Source organism: Podarcis tiliguerta (assembly GCF_965153285.1).
Source record: "Podarcis tiliguerta genome assembly, chromosome: 8".
Taxonomy (NCBI): domain Eukaryota; kingdom Metazoa; phylum Chordata; class Lepidosauria; order Squamata; family Lacertidae; genus Podarcis; species Podarcis tiliguerta.
In genome coordinates this window covers 19,168,743-19,185,848 of record NC_139541.1, presented here as the reverse complement: position 1 = coordinate 19,185,848, position 17,106 = coordinate 19,168,743, and the positions used below count along the sequence as shown (strand labels likewise).

General features: G+C 45.6%; 2 protein-coding genes and 1 long non-coding RNA gene across 16 annotated transcripts in view; 2 read left to right on the top strand and 1 right to left on the bottom strand.

The window, feature by feature from the left end:
- GNB1 (G protein subunit beta 1) overlaps nucleotides 1–3,248 on the top strand; it is a 72,218-nt gene extending 68,970 nt beyond the window's left edge. For 5 of the 14 annotated variants that reach the window (XM_083454208.1, XM_083454201.1, XM_083454213.1 and 2 more), the window contains 2 exons: nucleotides 374–485; nucleotides 1,235–3,248. In XM_083454208.1, coding sequence (XP_083310334.1) covers nucleotides 374–480 — 107 coding nt within the window. In that variant the 3' untranslated portion in view covers nucleotides 481–485; nucleotides 1,235–3,248. Of the gene's footprint in view, nucleotides 1–373; nucleotides 490–1,234 lie in introns of all 14 variants that reach the window. The other 9 variants (XM_083454207.1, XM_083454209.1, XM_083454212.1 and 6 more) reach the window with 5 other exon arrangements.
- A 12,270-nt stretch (nucleotides 3,249–15,518) lies between these two features.
- On the bottom strand, nucleotides 15,519–16,935 carry LOC310683960. The gene is made up of 2 exons (XR_014514592.1): nucleotides 16,816–16,935; nucleotides 15,519–16,257 (listed from the first exon to the last, which is right to left on the bottom strand). It is a non-coding gene; the product is annotated as an uncharacterized lncRNA (long non-coding RNA).
- The window catches only part of NADK (NAD kinase), a 47,575-nt gene continuing 47,297 nt past the window's right edge, over nucleotides 16,829–17,106 (top strand). The window contains exon 1 of the mRNA XM_083454087.1: nucleotides 16,829–17,031. The gene's annotated coding sequence lies outside the window, so the exon portion shown is untranslated. The remainder of the gene's footprint in view (nucleotides 17,032–17,106) is intronic.

The window sequence follows — 17,106 nt, the reverse complement described above, 5'->3', positions numbered from 1 at the left end:
TTGAGATTCTGTGTACAAGTGTTTCTCTGCGAATGTCATAGTATGGGCAGCCCTTGATGTGCAAGGAGATATGCTTGTCCAAAGCTTTCTCCTTTCACTCAGTTTAGCAGAGAGGTTTGTACATCTGGGGCATTGCCATGTGCATAAAGAACCTCCAGACTGGAACAGCTGAGTAAACCTGTTGAAAAGGGAGCACTTGTACATCACTGTCATTGAAAGTTGCTTTCTCCCAATTACCAAAGAACAACTTAAATCCTGAGAGCCAAGTAACAGGCTCCACTTATACTTTTTTATTCTTTTGCATATTTCTTTTGATGTTGGAGCATGCAGAATCTGAAACTCTTTTGCTTTTGTTTCTCTGTTCAATTTCTAGGCGTCCTAGCTGGCCATGATAACCGTGTCAGTTGCTTAGGTGTAACTGATGATGGCATGGCGGTGGCAACAGGATCGTGGGATAGCTTCCTCAAGATCTGGAACTAAAGTCTGTAGGTACCTTAAAAAAAGAAAAATTGGGGGGGGGGGGGTCCAACATGCTATCTCCCTACCCCACCCCTTTCTCTCTCACACTGAGGCTGTCTCCTCTTTCTAGGCTTCTATGATTGGGATGTGTTGTTCATGAAGTGTAAAGTGCTCATTGGCTTACAAAGCTTGATGGCTCCAGGATGCCAGTTGTTGGCTAACCACAGTGGGAGAGTGCTATTACCTCTCTTCTCCTGCTTCTGAGCTACCCAGTAGCATCTGGTTGGCCTTTGTGGGAAACAGAATGCTGGACTACCTAGGTCTTTGGTCTGATCCAGCAGGACTCTTACATGTAGACATTCCAGGGTGTTCACATTGAAATATCTTTTCCCCCAACTCTTCTCACACCTAGGCAGGTGTGGGAGCTGTGTGTAGAAACAGCCTAGTGTCCATAAAATGATTTAATCCAGAGTACATAATACAGATTAAATGTCCTTGTCAATGTAAATCCGGGCCTCTCTTAACATGCTGAGTTGATGCTTGAGAGAATTCCAAGTAGTGTGTAAATAAATGTGTTGTATCGTTACATAGCTGTGAAACTAGCTTTTGATAGGAAATGAATAGGGTAATAGATTTAATATCTTGAAAAAAATGTTAAGTATAAATGCAAGGTCCAGGTTGGTTTTAAAATAATTTGGAAGAGAGGAAAAGGATTAGCATTAGAAGTTACTGATGATGATCATTAACAAAACCTTTTGTATGTGTTCTGTGTCAGAATAGCAGTGGACTCCACGCTGACTGGAAGACTTTTCCAACGGTTGAAAATTTAAAATAATGTATCCAATCCAACCATACTAACTTGGACACCCCCCTTTGCCTCCCCCCTCCCATCTTACCCAGCCACCAAAGGGCAAGATCTTTCACGTCTCCTACTGCTGAAATGAAGAGCACAATTATCTCTAAAAGAAGAATTTCTGTGGCTATATACAAAATAGAAAAAGAAGTAAAATTGTGCATTCCTTTTGGGACCACCTTTCGTCTAGAAAACTAAAGGAAAAAAACACACTTTGTTTAAGCATGTCCAGACAAAAAAAGAGAAAAAAAATCATTGTGAAGCAGACAACTTTTAACTTTCACTGTAGTTTAAAGATTGCAAACCATTGATTTGGTTTTACTGACTTTATGAGTTGGGGGTGGGAGGGCCTTGTTTTATCTCACTTTCAAACTTTGAAGTCGTGTTTGTAGCAGGGTTGATATCTACTTTTTGTCCATATTTCCATTTCCTTTTTTTTTTTCTTTCGTGCAATTTGATTTTATGGTCAATTGTTGAGCCAAGCCAAGACAAGGGAGTCCAAACCCAGATACATCTGGGATTGTTAATGCTGTAAATTTAGTCCCTGAAGTCTTTTTATTATTATTATTATTTCTGTCTTAGTGTCACAAATTGTTGCACAAATACTGCATATATAGGATAATGTTAAGATAACCAAGCACACGCTGTACATGGTATTGAATGTTTTTTTTAAAATCACCTTTTATGGGTAACAAAATGCAAACTCTAGTTTTTTCCACCCCACCTCACATGTTATTACTCTCTTATTTTGGCATAGTATGGATTTCTTATGCCCACTTGGAGGGTGCTTCATAGCCTAACACTACCCCATAATCTCAATAAACCAACAAGATTCTGTGGATTTGGGCTTTTTCTGGGGGGTGGGAGGTGTTGAAAAGAGAAACCTGTTCAGCGCTTGGCTATTCCATCAATTCTTTGTGTATGAAACAATGTACAAATTAATGTTTTTGGAAATAATGATCTTAAAAAAAAACTTTCTAAGTTAAACAAGAACAATGGAAAGAGAGAAAATTTGTTTTGGTTTGCCATATTGGGTTGGATTACTCTTTAGAATCGCATGCTGTAGAAATGCTCAAGTGCATATGAGACTAATGTGTCCTTATGTGTTTTCTTTCAAGAAATAACCTGTTTTTTGTTTTGTTTTTTAATTTGGAAAAAAAAAGCTGTAACCATTGCTGATCTCCTCATTTACTGTTGCTACTCTGTGCATTAAAACAAAAGGATGGAAAGTACTGAGCTATGCACATTCTGGAGTAGTGTGATAGATAAATCACTATTCTTAATATGAAAGGAAAAGGAAAAAAACAAACCCCAACCACTTACTTTAAACAATCACTGTAGATTTGATTCTAGGGTGGGGAAGGGAGAGGAATAACATGCTTTTAAATTCCTAACAGCCTGTTGACTTTAGTCAAAGGAGCCCTTTTTATCAGGTTAGATTTTCCTTTCCCCTAACAAGCAACCATTCCTGGCTTTGTGTTTTGAAAATGAAAGAAAAATACAAAAAAAACCTAAACAGCGCTTTGGGCAGCAAATTACTCTGTCTAACGTTGTTCCTCTCTTTTTCACTGTACTGGAATTCTCCCCCCACCCCTTTGCTACAGCAATGGCTATTATCCATTTTGGGGTGTGTCTCTTCCTCTCCCCACCCTCCCTCTGGCAACACTCTGTACAAAATGTGCTGTAATTGTGCGTTTTTAGGCCTGGATTTGGCATTTCAAAAAACAACAAAAAATGAAGAAAAAAACCCCTCTTCTTCCCCTGCGCCCTCCCCCCTTTATGGAACTATTCTCAGTAGAGCTTTCTCCACACCCTTGTATCCTTCACCTTTTGTATTTAATTTTAAAGTCAGTGTACTTCAAGAAAGCTGGATGCAAGATAGATACTATATTAAAATGTACTGTTATTTAAGATGTAATAAAGCAGTTTGACATGAGTTGTCTTCGGCCGCTTGTTTTTCTCTCCCAAGTTGGAACTGAGATCATAATGGTTCCAAAATGGCAGCCAACCTTATTGTACATTGCCCTCAACTCTTGCAAGCAGGAGTCAAAACTGCAACTTCAAATTAACTAAGAAATCCCCACACCCAGAGTTGGGATGGAATATTCCTTAGGTCATATGAACTGTTGGCCCGAAGTGGAGTGTGAGGATGTGGTAGCTTGGTCTTCTAGAACATGGTCTATTGCCTAGAGCATTGTCATCCCTTTGCTTCAGAAGGGAAGGGGTTGGGGTAATGCTGTTTGCTTATAGTATGTCTTTTGGATCCCCTCCAACCTCAGTTTTATCAATTTATACGCAATATCTATGCCTTATGCTCTTGTCGTTAACTTAGTTTTAACGACAGTCACTTTCTCAACCCCCTCCAGAAAACCCCCACAACTTACTACAACAGTAAGACCTGCAATAAATCCAGCATAAAGACAAAATAGAAAAATGTAAACTCACCCCAGAGATGCACTCCATTGTCTCCTGAGGCAGATGGATGCAGACAAAACAGAGGCCTGAAATGTCCCACCAACTGAAGGAAGCTGCAGATAATTAAAAGCCTGGCTGAAAAGAAATGTTTTTGCCTGGCACTTAATGATGGTACCAGGCGAGCCTCCCTGGGGTGATATTTCCACCAGTGGGGAGCCACCTCTGAAAAGGCCTGTTCTCATGTTGCCACCCTCTGGACCTCTCCTGGAAGGGGGGCACACAGAGAAGGGGCTCAGATGACAAACGCAGGGCCCGCATCTGTTCATATGGGAAGAGGCATCCCTTGAGGTATTGGTGTCTTGAACTGCTTAAGGCTTTATTGGTCAAAACTGGCACTTGGGTCTGGAAATTAGCTTGTAGCCAGTGCAGTCAGGCTAGGGTGGGGGTTATGTGCTCAGACCATCTTGCTCCTGTGAGCAACCTAGCTGCACCATCACCTGTAAACCACTAAGCAGGAATAGAACCATCACTAGCCAGTCTTTTGTAGGTATGGCCTGGATTCTTGGTTTTTTTACAGGACTTTTACCCTGCTAATTAGCTGAAATGACTCCCAGAGTGCCCCAGTAGTAGTTTTTGCTTTTTTTCAAGGTGGGGAACCTCAGGTACAGGCCACACCCCTTCCCCAAGGCCACACCCCTCACCAGCTCTACTTTGCATCCTCTAATGTTAATGCCTGGCTGGAGTGTGCCTCCGATCTCTGACAGTGCCTCTTGCTTGCCTGGATAGAGGAGAGAGAAGGGCGTGTACAGAAACTGGCCTACAGTACAAAAGGTAACACTTAAAATGATTGATTCACGCACCACTGGCCCCTGGCCCCTCTAAAAGATTTCCCAGGCAAGAATTCAGCCCTCTGAGACTTAGGGTTGTATCCAGTGTTAAGTCTACTGTAATGTAGACCCATCAATATTAGCAGCTAGCTAAGTTAGTCATGGCCATTCATTTCAGTGGGTCTACTTTGAATAGGACTGAAGGTAGGCTCCGACCCTTAAATTCAGGTTGGCTAGAAATGTGCACACATTTCACCTTGCGTGTTGAAGAAAGCAGAAATCCCTTTTATAAAAAATTAATTGCGTTGAGAAGGGGTGTTGAGCCTTAAAAACACTGAATGTGGTGGAGCTCTTGGTGGTGGTAACGGTGCCCAATGGTTTCAAAACAAAAGCGCCGCTTCTTCCCTTAATTATTCATCAGTCATTTGCTTTAGATTAGTGCTGCCTGACACGGCTGACCCTCGAAGGCGATTACCTGGGGAGCTGGAAGTGGAGAGCAAAGAATCTGTTTAATGCAACAAATCTGTAAATGGCACCATCTGCTCTGGCTGCCCCTTGGAAAATGATGGGTTTTCAACCCTCCCACGGGTCCACAGCCTCCACTTTCCCCTCCACAAACTGCATTTCAGTGTCAGAAGATGTTAAGAACGGCTCTTTAGGAATAGCAATTTGAATCTGCCTGATGTGGGGAGGGGACATGGTTTGGTGTTGGGGCACCTGCTTTTCCCACAGAAGGCTTTAAATCTAACTCTTGGCAACCAAAGACAATAATGGCCCATCTCTGTTTGGGAATCTTAAGAAATACGGTCAGGGTAGAAAACGATGGGCTAATGGTCCTCTGCTACTCTAAGAGAGGGAGCATAGCTCAACTGCCACCCCTCCATGCCAATGGTCCAATGTTCAATCCTTGGCATCTATAATTGAACGGGAGATGAGAAAGACGTTCTGGCAAAGGCAGTCAAGGCTGATCCATTTAGGCAAATGGGACACTGCCAACCCCAGCCAGTTGCTGCCTGCCTCCCTTTCTTAAAACCAGCCCAGGCAGTGGATTCCACTACTGCCTTAGTCTCTTGAGTTCCCCTTGCAGAAATCAGCAGGGAGAGGATGGGGACTAAACCAAAATGGGTCGGCTTTGTCATTGTGTCTGGCTCCCACCCCCTATTTCTGCGGCTCCTTGCCTTCCACTCTAACCAGCCCAAATAGGCAATAGGCAGCACTGCCTCAAGTCGACAGTTCTACCAGGCCAGAAAAACTCATTTGTAACGCAGCCCCTGTAACCTACGAAGAAGAGCATACATCAAATCATCTTAACAAGGAAGCTGTCAAAAGGCAAATGTGCTACTACGATTCCAGCGATCTATCAAGAATTTAAAATGTTACAAATTTAGTTGCTATTTTCCAGTTGGTTGGTTTTCCTCCCCAGCCCCCAACCCGCAGAGAAATCAATCCTTCTGGAAACCAATTAAAGCACCATTGTGAACTTGGAGACAAGTTCGAATAAGAAAACACGTAACTCCATATTAAAGAGGGATGACTCAGACTAGCAAAACGCCAGCCACACGCAGCGCCTCCCCCCTCCCTCTTCTTGCCCTCTTGAATGTTTTGCTGCTGAGTTTTGGGTTTTGATTTCCCATGAGAGACAACAAGCAACCTCCTGCCCCCTCCTGAAAAGACCTCACGAGAAGCTGCAGAGGTTGGATTGAGCATCCTGCTCCTTGAAGTATCTCCCGGAAACCTACTTTATTAATACCAGACTGGGCAAAGGAAAGGGCATCTGAAAGGTATGGTCAATGCAGGTTGTGTGATGAACGTTCAAGGGTTGCATCGAACTAACTTTGGGCTGCAGCTTAGTGGTGGGGCATCTGCTTTTCATGCAGGAAAACCCCAGGTTTCAAACCTGGGAACATTCCCTGTCTAAAACCCTGGAATATTGCCACCGGTCAGTGTAGACAATGCTGTGCTAGATGCCCTAATGACTCAGTACATTGGCAGCTTCCTCTGTTCCTAACTTCTACTTACAGTAGTAGACCCACTGAAATCAATGGACATAAGTTAGCTATGCCCATTAATTTCAATGTGCTTGTTTTGAGTACAACTAGCAGTAGAAACAACCCTCGCTGCTTAACTAGGTTTTTATTTCTTCTGGTTTGTTTCCTGAAAGTTGAGGAAAGAACACTTTTTTTTTATAAACACTCTGTAAAAGCCCCGTTAATAAGCCTGTTAGTTACCCAGTGGGGAGCCTGATTCCAGTAGTTGAGCTTAAGCAGACAACACAGTCCCTGCAACTATAATAGCTTTATGTGTGTTGCAGGTTTGATAAAATAGTGCATGGCTGTAGCTCGGAGGCAGAACATTTGCTTTGTATGCAGAAGGTCTCTGGTTCAATCCCTAGCATCTCCAGGTAGGGCTGGCAAAGGCTTAATGTGTGTAATCCTAGAGAGCTGCTGCCAGTCAGTGTAGACATTACTCAGCTCAGATGGACCAAAGGACCTGACTCAGGAGTTTGGCAGGCCAGGCCAAAGCACAAATCAAGAGCTGAAAAAGGAAGGAGGGGCTGGCATCTCAGGAAGCGGGTTTGGAGATGGCACAAACCATATAGAGGCTGGACTCTGCTGCAAAGATGCTTAATTAAACCTGAGAAGGCAAGACGGAGCCAGGATTCTCCCAGGAGCAGCTACCAGCCACTGCTTGGCCGCAAGCTGAGGTTTCCAACTCCGTCAGAATCAATGGGCATCAAAAGCATTGCTGGCAGCTGCTCTCGATACATTATTTAGGGTCTCTTTTGTGCTTGAATGGCTAGGCAGCCCCGACTCCTAAACAGGAGTTAAAAGGTCAGGTCATTTCTCCTGGGGGACGGGGAAGAATAGTGTTGGCCTAGTTTTTGCCCCACACTTTGGGGGGATGATGCTTCCACAGCAGTTTACAAAGATAGGTCGTAGATGTACAAGCAGGGCCTGCCTGCAAAGTGGAGTATTCCTGTTCAGCTAGCCATGCCCCTCTTCCAGGACACTCCATTACATTTTCCTCTCCCTAGTTTCCCATCATTGACACACCCTAAACAGATGTTCAGCATGTCATGGTCACTAAGCATTCTCAGTTGACTGTTTTGGGTTGTATATTCATTTCCTTCCCTCTTTGGTCCTTTCCTTATTTTCTCCTTACTTACTTCTGCAAACTTTAGGGTTCCCCCAAGCAGTGAACCCCCCCTCATTTTTTACTAGTCCCATTTCGGTGACATAACTATTGTAATTCAATACCCCCCATTTGCCATTTTGATGGTGCTGATTATATTGATGAAATATTTATAATGCATTAGTCTGCTGAATTGTTTAATACTGATACTGATTATTTAGTATTACTTGGTCTTACAAGCTTGTTTTGAATAGTTTTTGAGTTGTGATTTGTGGCTTCCACTAAATTGTTGTGCGGTGAATTTCTGCATTGGTGCTATTTTGCACCTTAAAAAAATGGAAACTGAGCATTTTACACAGACACAGATAAAAAAAGAAAGAGAGAGAGAGACTCTGATGAACCCCTTCTGCAGAAACCACCTTCTTGACTGTTGGACCCACTACAGTTATACCTCTTGTTGTGTTTGCTTCACGTTGCAGCTTTTCGGGTTGCGAACGTGGCCAACCCGGAAGTGTATACTTCCGGGTTTCGCCGCACGTACAGAAGTGTTCTGTGTGCTTTGCACATGCGCAGAAGCGATCTATCGTGCTTGCGCAGAAGCGCCACTCTAGTGCAGACTTTTCGGGAACGGATTGTGTCCGCAACTAGAGGTACCACTGTATTGGTCTCATCTGCTCAATATGCCAGATCATGTCTTTGCACGCAGGGGAAGTCCCTAACTCACCAAGGGTTTGAGACCCATCAGCTACCTACAGCTGGTTTAGCCAGCCAGATGAAGCCATTCTCAGGGTGTGGCTGCTGTCGCATACCGACAGCTTTTTGGAGCCACAGGTGAGAGCTGAGTGGGGACCAAAGATGGACAAACAACCCCAGAAACAGCATAACATGTCTCCCACCAGAAGGTGTTAGCCATCCGCTAACACCCCAGGTATGGACGCGGGTGGCACTGTGGGTTAAAGCCTCAGCGCCTAGGACTTGCCGATCGCATGGTCGGCGGTTCGAATCCCCGTGGCGGGGTGCGCTCCCGTCGTTCGGTCCCAGCGCCTGCCAACCTATCAGTTCGAAAGCACCTCCGGGTGCAAGTAGATAAATAGGGACCGCTTACCAGCGGGAAGGTAAACGGCGTTCCGTGTGCTGCGCTGGCTCGCCAGATGCAGCTTGTCACTCTGGCCACGTGACCCGGAAGTGTCTGCGGACAGCGCTGGCTCCTGGCCTCTAGAGTGAGATGAGCACACAACCCTAGAGTCTGGCAAGACTGGTCCGAACGGGCAGGGGTACCTTTACCTTTAACACCCCAGGTACCCCCCCCCCCCCCACACACACACACACAGGCATTTATTTTACTATGCATGTGTTCAAAGGAGATTACATGATTCTTCACCTGCCTTTTAAAGCTCTACCCTACTCTTCCCCTCTAAGGAAGAAATAGAAAGATGCCTTATACAGAATCCCACCACTGGTCCACCTAGCTCATTACTGTATTATTGTTGCAGAGGTTCTTAAGCAGCGGTGGCGGAAGCTTTTTAGTCCAAGGGCCGCCCTCCCTTCTTGGCAACCTTCTGAGGGCCACTTGCCAGTGACCGGGGAGGCTAGAGGCAAAAGTAGGTGGAGCAATGAGTTGAATGTCTGCTCATCTGGCAGGACAAATGTCCCCCCCCCCCCCCGCTCTATGACGCTCGCATGTGACAAGGCAAGGGCTGCTCTGCTACCCCTGCAGTCTGCACTGCTGATACGCTCTCTTATTCATACTGCAGAGATCCTGCATGAGCAGCATGGGAGGGTGGGTGGCAGGGAGGAGCTGCCTCCGGCTGTAAATAGCAATGATGTGGAACTTGTGCCACTGGGCTCCGGTTGTGGGTGGGGATCAAAGGCAAAACAGCAGCTGCTTCTGCCACCTGCTGCCCAGTTGGAGTATGGCAGTTGTCTTTTCTCTCTTTTTAAAAAGAAAGGATAGCTTCTCAGATAAAGATGAATTTGATGTTGTCGTATGACTCTCTGTTGGCTTCCCAGAGGAATCTGGTTGGCTACTGTGGAACAAAACAGTGCTGGACTAGATGGATCCAGCAGGGCTCTTCTTATGTTTTAAATAAGAACATAAGATGCTCCAAAACATTGATTACGCTGCAATCCTAACCCCACTTTCCTGGGGAGTATGCCTCAGGGAAACTCAGATAGTATTTACTTCTGGCTAGGGTTGTGGGAACAGTCTGCACCACACATTTAAAGCACATTCAGTGCACATTTAAAGTGTGTGACTTTTCCCCAGAGTCCGGGGAGTATAGTGTACTAAGGGTGCAGGGAATTGTAGCTCTGTGGGACAAGGGACAGGACTGAAGTTCCAAGGATTTTGGGGGGAGGGAAGAAAGGTGCTTTAAATGTGTGTTGGACATGCTTTATGGCATAAGCTGCCACAAGATTCCAGCTTGCTTTTACAGTGGCACCTCAGGTTACATACTCTTTAGGTTACAAACGCTTCAGTTTACAGGCTCCGCTAACCCAGAAATATTACCTCGGATTAAGAACTTTGCTTCAGAATGAGAACAGAAATCGTGCGGTCGGCAGCGCAGCAGCAGTGGGAGGCCCCATTAGCTAAAGTGGTGCTTCAGGTTAAGAACAGTTTCAGGTTAAGAACAGACCTCCAGAACAAATTAAGTTCTTAACCCGAGGTACCACTGTACTACAAAAGACAGGTGAGGTTACGATTGCTCCCTTATCCCACTAGGGGGTGCCACTGCACAGTATTTCTTAACAGTATGCCACTATTTGGGTTCTTCAAGGGTGGCACTTGTGAAACAATTCTGTATTTTTCTTCCAACCGTTTCCCCCATCTCCAGAACAGAACAATCTCTACTCTGGGTCACTGAGGGGATTATACACACATGAAGGTGATAGATGGTTGGTGAAAGACCCTGAGTGAGAGGAAGGGAAGGGAAGATCTCCAAGGCTGGGAGATTGGAAAGAAGGAAGGGAAACTCCCCATTGAGAGCTAGGAGGGTTCACCCCTTTCTGTGTGAGACAAGGGTTAAGATCTAGGTTTGAGAGAGGACTTTGCATTTTTTCCTTCCTTCCTTCCTTCTAGTTTGTTTTTATTGTATTGTATCATGAAAAAGCTTTTTAAAAAATTATTGAGGAGGGAGGACTAGGCACCCTGATTAGTCATTTTATGTGGGGTATTTTATCTAAACTCATGGGCAGGGCTAAGTCAAAGCACCTAATCCTTTTTTCTCGACTCTACTTAGCAGCAATGATTTTGAGCAAAGCCTTTCCTGCTTCTTTTAGAAACCAGGAGGCAGTAAAGGAAAGGTAAGAAGTTTGATTATATTTTTCTTTCTTTTGGACGCTTCCCCCACCCCTTTTGTTTTTTGGTCACCCTCCAAACCGGGGAGAAGCAGCTTTTTTTCTTATTTGGGTAGGATTTCTAACGCATCTGTGATCTCGGCCACCTGGACCTGGCAGGTATAAAAATAGGTATAAATGAAAAGAATATTAATCTGCGAGGAGAGAGGCGATGAAAGGGGAGAGACAATGAAAGCGAAGCTATTGATGTTCAGTACACTTGCAGCCTCTCAAATATCTGTTTCTGATAGATGGCAGATGAAAACAGCGTCATTTAGCATAAATACAAGGGAAATAGAATTTAACCCAGTTTTCTAGGATCCAGCAAAAAGCAGGACTCTTTCTCTTCCAGTTTCAACCCTCATTTCAAGGAATGAGGCCCTTTGGAGAATGGGTGGGATGTCCTTTATAAATTGCTGGAGTGAATATTCTCCAGGTACTTGTGGAAATGGGAGCAGGGAAGGACTGTAACAGCGGCCAAGCATCTGCTTTGCATGCAAAAGGTCCCAGGTTCAATCCCTGGCATCTCCAGGTTGGGCTGGGAATGTCCCCCTGCCTGAACCCCTGGTGAGCCGCTGTGAGATAATGTAGACAATACTGAGATAGATGAACCAATAGTTTGAATCGGTACACAACAGCTTCCTATGTTCCTAAAGGCAGTATATAGATACACACACAAAATAAAGGTTTAATCCCCCTTGAAAGCTGTCAGCGTGTCTTGTGAGAAGTGAGTATCATTTTCATTATGCGTTGTGTGAGAAGTGCTTCCTTTTTTTTAGAGTCCCGAACTTTTTTATTGGCCTAATTTGGTCTCCCCGCCCTGTATTATGAACAAGGTTTAACAGTGAAAGTCTATGAAAAGTGGCTTTCCGATAGGACCATTACGGGAGACACCTTGACCTTTTCCCCTCTTACAGCTTCCTACGAGATTTGTCCGACCACCAAATCTTGGCTTAAACTGCCCCTAAGAATGTTTATTTCGGATTAAATCCCTTCTTAACTTAGCTCCGATGTTCTTGCCAGTCTTATGAAATAAGAGCAACTGGTATGGAATGAAGCGTTGTTTCTGTTTTCAGAAAGGTTGCTCTAAACCTGTCTGCCATAACTGCATTTAATCCTTTTAAAAATAATAATAATATGCAAATATCACAGAATGAAAAGAAATGTCGGCTACCATTAACAGTAAAAATAATCCATCAATCCTAATTTAAACCTATCTATTAATCAAAGCAGTCCATTTTCCCCAATTAGATATCCAAACAAAATTGCAGGAAGGGCAGTAAGACTGCTGTGTAATGGTGGTTGGGGTTTAAGCTTCCAGCATAGAAGCACAAGGCTCTTTGCAACCATAAAGCAATTGCAAGGTCCTCTTTTGTTCCCTATCTGCTTGTCCCCACGCATGACGGGGATGTGTGAACATCCACAAACCTCAAGGATTTTTTTCCAAAACAAAGTTAATATGAACAACTGCAGCTCACCAAAAAGAAGATGTCACAGGACACATCCACAGCATATGCCTCAAAGAGACATTATCAGCACTGCATCACCAGCACCTATCGGAAGATGAGATAAATAAGCACATAATAATTGCCTTGCTTGATCAAGCCAGTGGTCCATCTGCAGATGGCAGATGAAAACAGCATCATTTAGCATAAATACAAGGGAAATAGAATTCAACCCATTTTTCTAGGATCCAGCAAAAAGCAGGATGGCTGTGCAGTGGTAATGCTTCTGGGTACCAGTTGCTGCATGGGATGCGGGTGACGCTGTGGGTTAAACCACAGAGTCTAGGACTTGTGGTCGGCGGTTCGAATCCCCGCGATGGGGTGAGCTCCCGTTGCTCGGTCCCTGCTCCTGCCAACCTAGCAGTTCAAAAGCATGTCAAAGTGCAAGTAGATAAATAGGTACCGCTCCGGCGGGAAGGTAAACGGCGTTTCCGTGCTCTGCTCTGGTTTGCCAGAAGCGGCTTAGTCATGCTGGCCACATGACCCGGAAGCTGTATGCGGACAAATGCCGGCTCCCTCAGCCAATAAAAGCGAGATGAGCGCCGCAACCCCAGAGTCGGTCACGACTGGACCGAATGGTCAGGGGTCCCTTTATATTTTTACCAGTTGCTGGAACCCACTGGAGGCAAGAGAGCTCCTGTGCTCAGGTCCTACTTGTGGGTTTCCTACCAGCCACTGACCTGGTATCAACTGCAGCTCTACACTGGGTAGTTGAGTATAGCTGCACTGGAATTCCCCACAATGCCTCAGAGTGATGTCTGGGCATTGTGGGAATTAAATGTGGCAGCTCGGAATCTGGGACATACATATTTTTTGATGAGTGGACCAAGGCAGGCAACATCAGTGGGTTCTTCTGGGCTCCAGCAAATGCCATGGGATGCCATGTGCCAGCCCTTTTCTGGGGCACAACCAGTACCACTTAATTATTATTGCCTCGAGGTTCAGGACTAGCACTTAACCACTCATGCTCCAGAAAGTAAGCAACCGTCCCAAAGTTCATTACCAAGGTCATATACTTTGGAGATGGCTACAGAACCACTGAGCTCTCTAAAAATAGGAGTGTGCTTGTCCGTTGAGCCACTGTGCCTAATCGCCATCAATTAGGATAAGTGTTCATCAAACGCAGGAGGTCATCAACGCAGCGGGTCATCTGGTGGTCCTTGTACAGGTAATAAGTGCATTGCACTAGAACTGCATCTCTCCTTGGTTGGGGGAAGGCGGAGGGGAGGCATCCTTCCCGTAAAAGCAGTAGATGTCCTAAAGAAACTGGCTATGTAAAAATGTTTCCTCTTAGCAGCTGTGAAACTGACCTTGTTGCTTGCTGGAAAGAGAAGGGCAGGAGCGTGAATCACCATTATTTTTCTAGGATGAGGAATTTGCATTAGGCCTATTTAAATAAAATGAAAGATGCTTCATGAAGAGCTAGTACAAAGCATCTGGGAGTCTTGATGCAGAAAAAAAAACACAGGCAGCTGCCTTATACTGAGTCAAACCATTGGCTCATCTAACTCAGTACTGTCGACACTAACCGGCAGCAGCTCTCTCTCCAGAATTTCAGGCAGGGGACTGAGATGCTGGGGACTGAACTTGGGACATTCTGCATGAAAAGTTACAGTCACTCTCCAATACAAATGAGTCCCCACCCCCACCTCCTTCATGCTCATTGACACAAGGCAAAATTGACCAGGACATTATCCTGTGTACAAGTCTACTTGAAATGAATGGCGTTTCTTTTCTATGTTTGTTCCAACCAGGCTTGCACAGAACAACAGGAGTCTCCTGCTGGATTATAATGCAAAAGTCAGGACAGTCAGTAGCTCATCACGCTTCCCAAAATCTAAAGCAGCTGCCTCATGACATGGCCCACCTCTGGCTTTGTTGACCTGTTTTCAGTCGACTTTTTGAAATTCCAGCCAACTCTTGCGACAGGGAAATAGCACCGGATGTTACACTAATGCAGCCTTCAGCAACCGGGTGCCCTCTAGTTGCTTTGACTACAACCCCATCAGTTGAGGCTGCAAGTGGCTTTAGGCAAGATGGCCTCCCTAGGTCTCAAGCCCCCATCTGAAGTACTGTTAATATAAAAATGCTCTGCTTTCAGTTGGGATTTCCCCTTTAAAAAGCCCTCTCTTGCAAACAGGCTATCCGCATTTCTGGGTTAGTGTTATCCCCCACACCCAACTTCCTCATTTAGATTCCTCCAAGCTGGTGCAATAGGAGCATGAGGAAACTCTTGACGGAACACAAATACACAAATACACGTTCACCTCTCCTCCCTCAGGCACCTTGCTCAAAGATACTGGTACTCTGAGCTGGAATGACTCCTTAAATGTCAAATATCACCCTAACCCTAAATAAATCTTCCTAAAGGTTAGGTTTTTGGAAGAGTGGGCTAGTTTAAATCAAACACCCCTCCTTCTGTGCCATTTTTACCTTCCCAGACACCTGTTCTTAGCCACAGAGTATGTGGGGGTGGGAGGTATTTGATTGGGAGAACAATGCAAAGGCTCAGTCACCCCCTTCTTCAGCACCACATTCCTCTAACGGAAATGAAGAGCCCTCTACATCTGCTTTAAACTCTGGTTTTTTAAAAACACTATGCACCTCCCCTTCCCCATAGAATTGTAGAGTTGGAAGGGACCACAAGGACCACCTAGTCCACTCCTGTGCAATGCATGACTTTTCTTGCCCAACGTGGGATTGCTGACTGAGCTATCCATCATGGGCATAAAGCTGAGGCTGAAAATATAATGACTGGTCCATTGCCACTCAGGAGCTCCTGATGCGAGTTTGAACTAGTCTTCCCAGTTCTAGTCCAGTACTCTTTAACAAACACACAAACACACAGGCTCTAGTTAGTTCGAATCCTTTCACAGCACAGACGCTTTTTCTACCTTGCCTTGTTTTTTTAAAAAAAGAATCCCTCCATGCTGCTTCCCAGTCTTGATCTCATTCTAATAAACATTTCCAAGTTCCATATGCACTACCATATTGTGCTTATCTAAATGTGCATTTATTTGAAACATTTTATACTGTCCTTCATTTAAAAGGGGGGGGGGGGACAAGCTCCAGGGTGGTTTGCAACACATAACAATAAAGCAGTCCATCCAGTATCCAATAAATACAGTAAAAACAAACAGTAAGCAATCACAGTAGCAAGATGACGCTTAGCTACTGTATGACAATTCTAGCTGTTATGGATGAAGCAGTGCTGAGGAAGCTCCCTGGGCCCTGATTCTGTGTGCAAGTCATGCCTACTCGCTGGTATCCTCCTCCTCATAAACCTCAAAGGTATGATCCTGGGCTGCTTTAGTGGGATGGAAGAGATTTACTCTGCATAAGCTCGGGAGCTCTCTTGTCTCCATTCTTCTATGTTACCCTTCGTCAGAAGCCCGAATCCTGAATTGCGCCAAGTGCACAAAATCTTTATTCCAAATTAAACTGCCATATCGCTTAAAAGGTGACACAAGACCCTTTGCTCGTCTTTTGTTTGTTCCACAGCCCACCTCAGGTTTTGAAAGAGAGATGTGGGCCGTGAGACTTCTGCAGAACAAAAGGGAAACGACGTTGTATCTGAACTTATACAGAGCGCCTTCTTGTCAAAGCTGCGCGCAGCGGTGCCACTGGCACGCACTGCGCACGCGCGCTGAAGTGGCTCGGCCTCGCTCTATTTTCCAGCGGGCCTCTTTTTGTGCGTGCGCAGAAGCTCTTACTTGAGCTGCTTTCTCTTCTGAGGGATAGAGAAAGAAAAGGGTAGAGTGGCCTGGATACGGAGTTTCTGGGTTGCTGGAAATATAACACCACGCTGTGCCACTTGAGGTGTTATATTTGAGGGGCCCACCTTATTTCCGTAATCTTAAGCTTGTTTTAAACTTTTTCTTATTATTGTGTACATATTGCGTTTTAATATCAACGTTGTGTTTTAAATTGTTGCAGTCCGTCCTGGGACCTTAAGGTGAAGAGCGAGTAATAAATTGTAACAATAATAATGATAATCATCACAACGCCTACGTTAAAATTCTGGGGTTCTTCCTTAATTTATATGGGAGTCTACAGAACCCGGAAACTAACACTGCGCGCCGTTCTACCCTTTTCCTAAGTCTGCGGGCCCAAGTCCACAGAAGCGCCCGCCACAAACACAAGCCGCGCATGCTCTCCTCACGGACCGAATCCCTTCCCTCAAGCCCCTCCGGGCTCGCTTGGCCTTGGCCTCTTCGCCGAAGGGGCGCATGCGTAATAGCGCTCTCCTCGCTCCCAGTCCCGCTCCTCCCTCTTTACCAGGTTTTACCTCCCTGAGGGGAAGGAAGGAGGGACGGGCCGAGGAGGATGGAGGAGGTGCCTGGCGGGGGTTGCCGCTGCCGCCGTCGTTGCCGCTCTTGGCCGCGCTCGCTGGGCCGGAGGAGTTGCCGGCCGGCGGGAGGCCTCTGAGGCCGGGGAGCGGGGGTTGGCCTCGCGCACCTGAGGAGGAGGCGGAGGCGGGGCCGCTTGGCGCGCGAGTGAGAAAGTGAGTGACGCGAGGCGGAGGGGGCGGGGCCGGAGGGCAGGGTTCGGAGGAGGAGGGGGCGCCCCACTCCAGAGG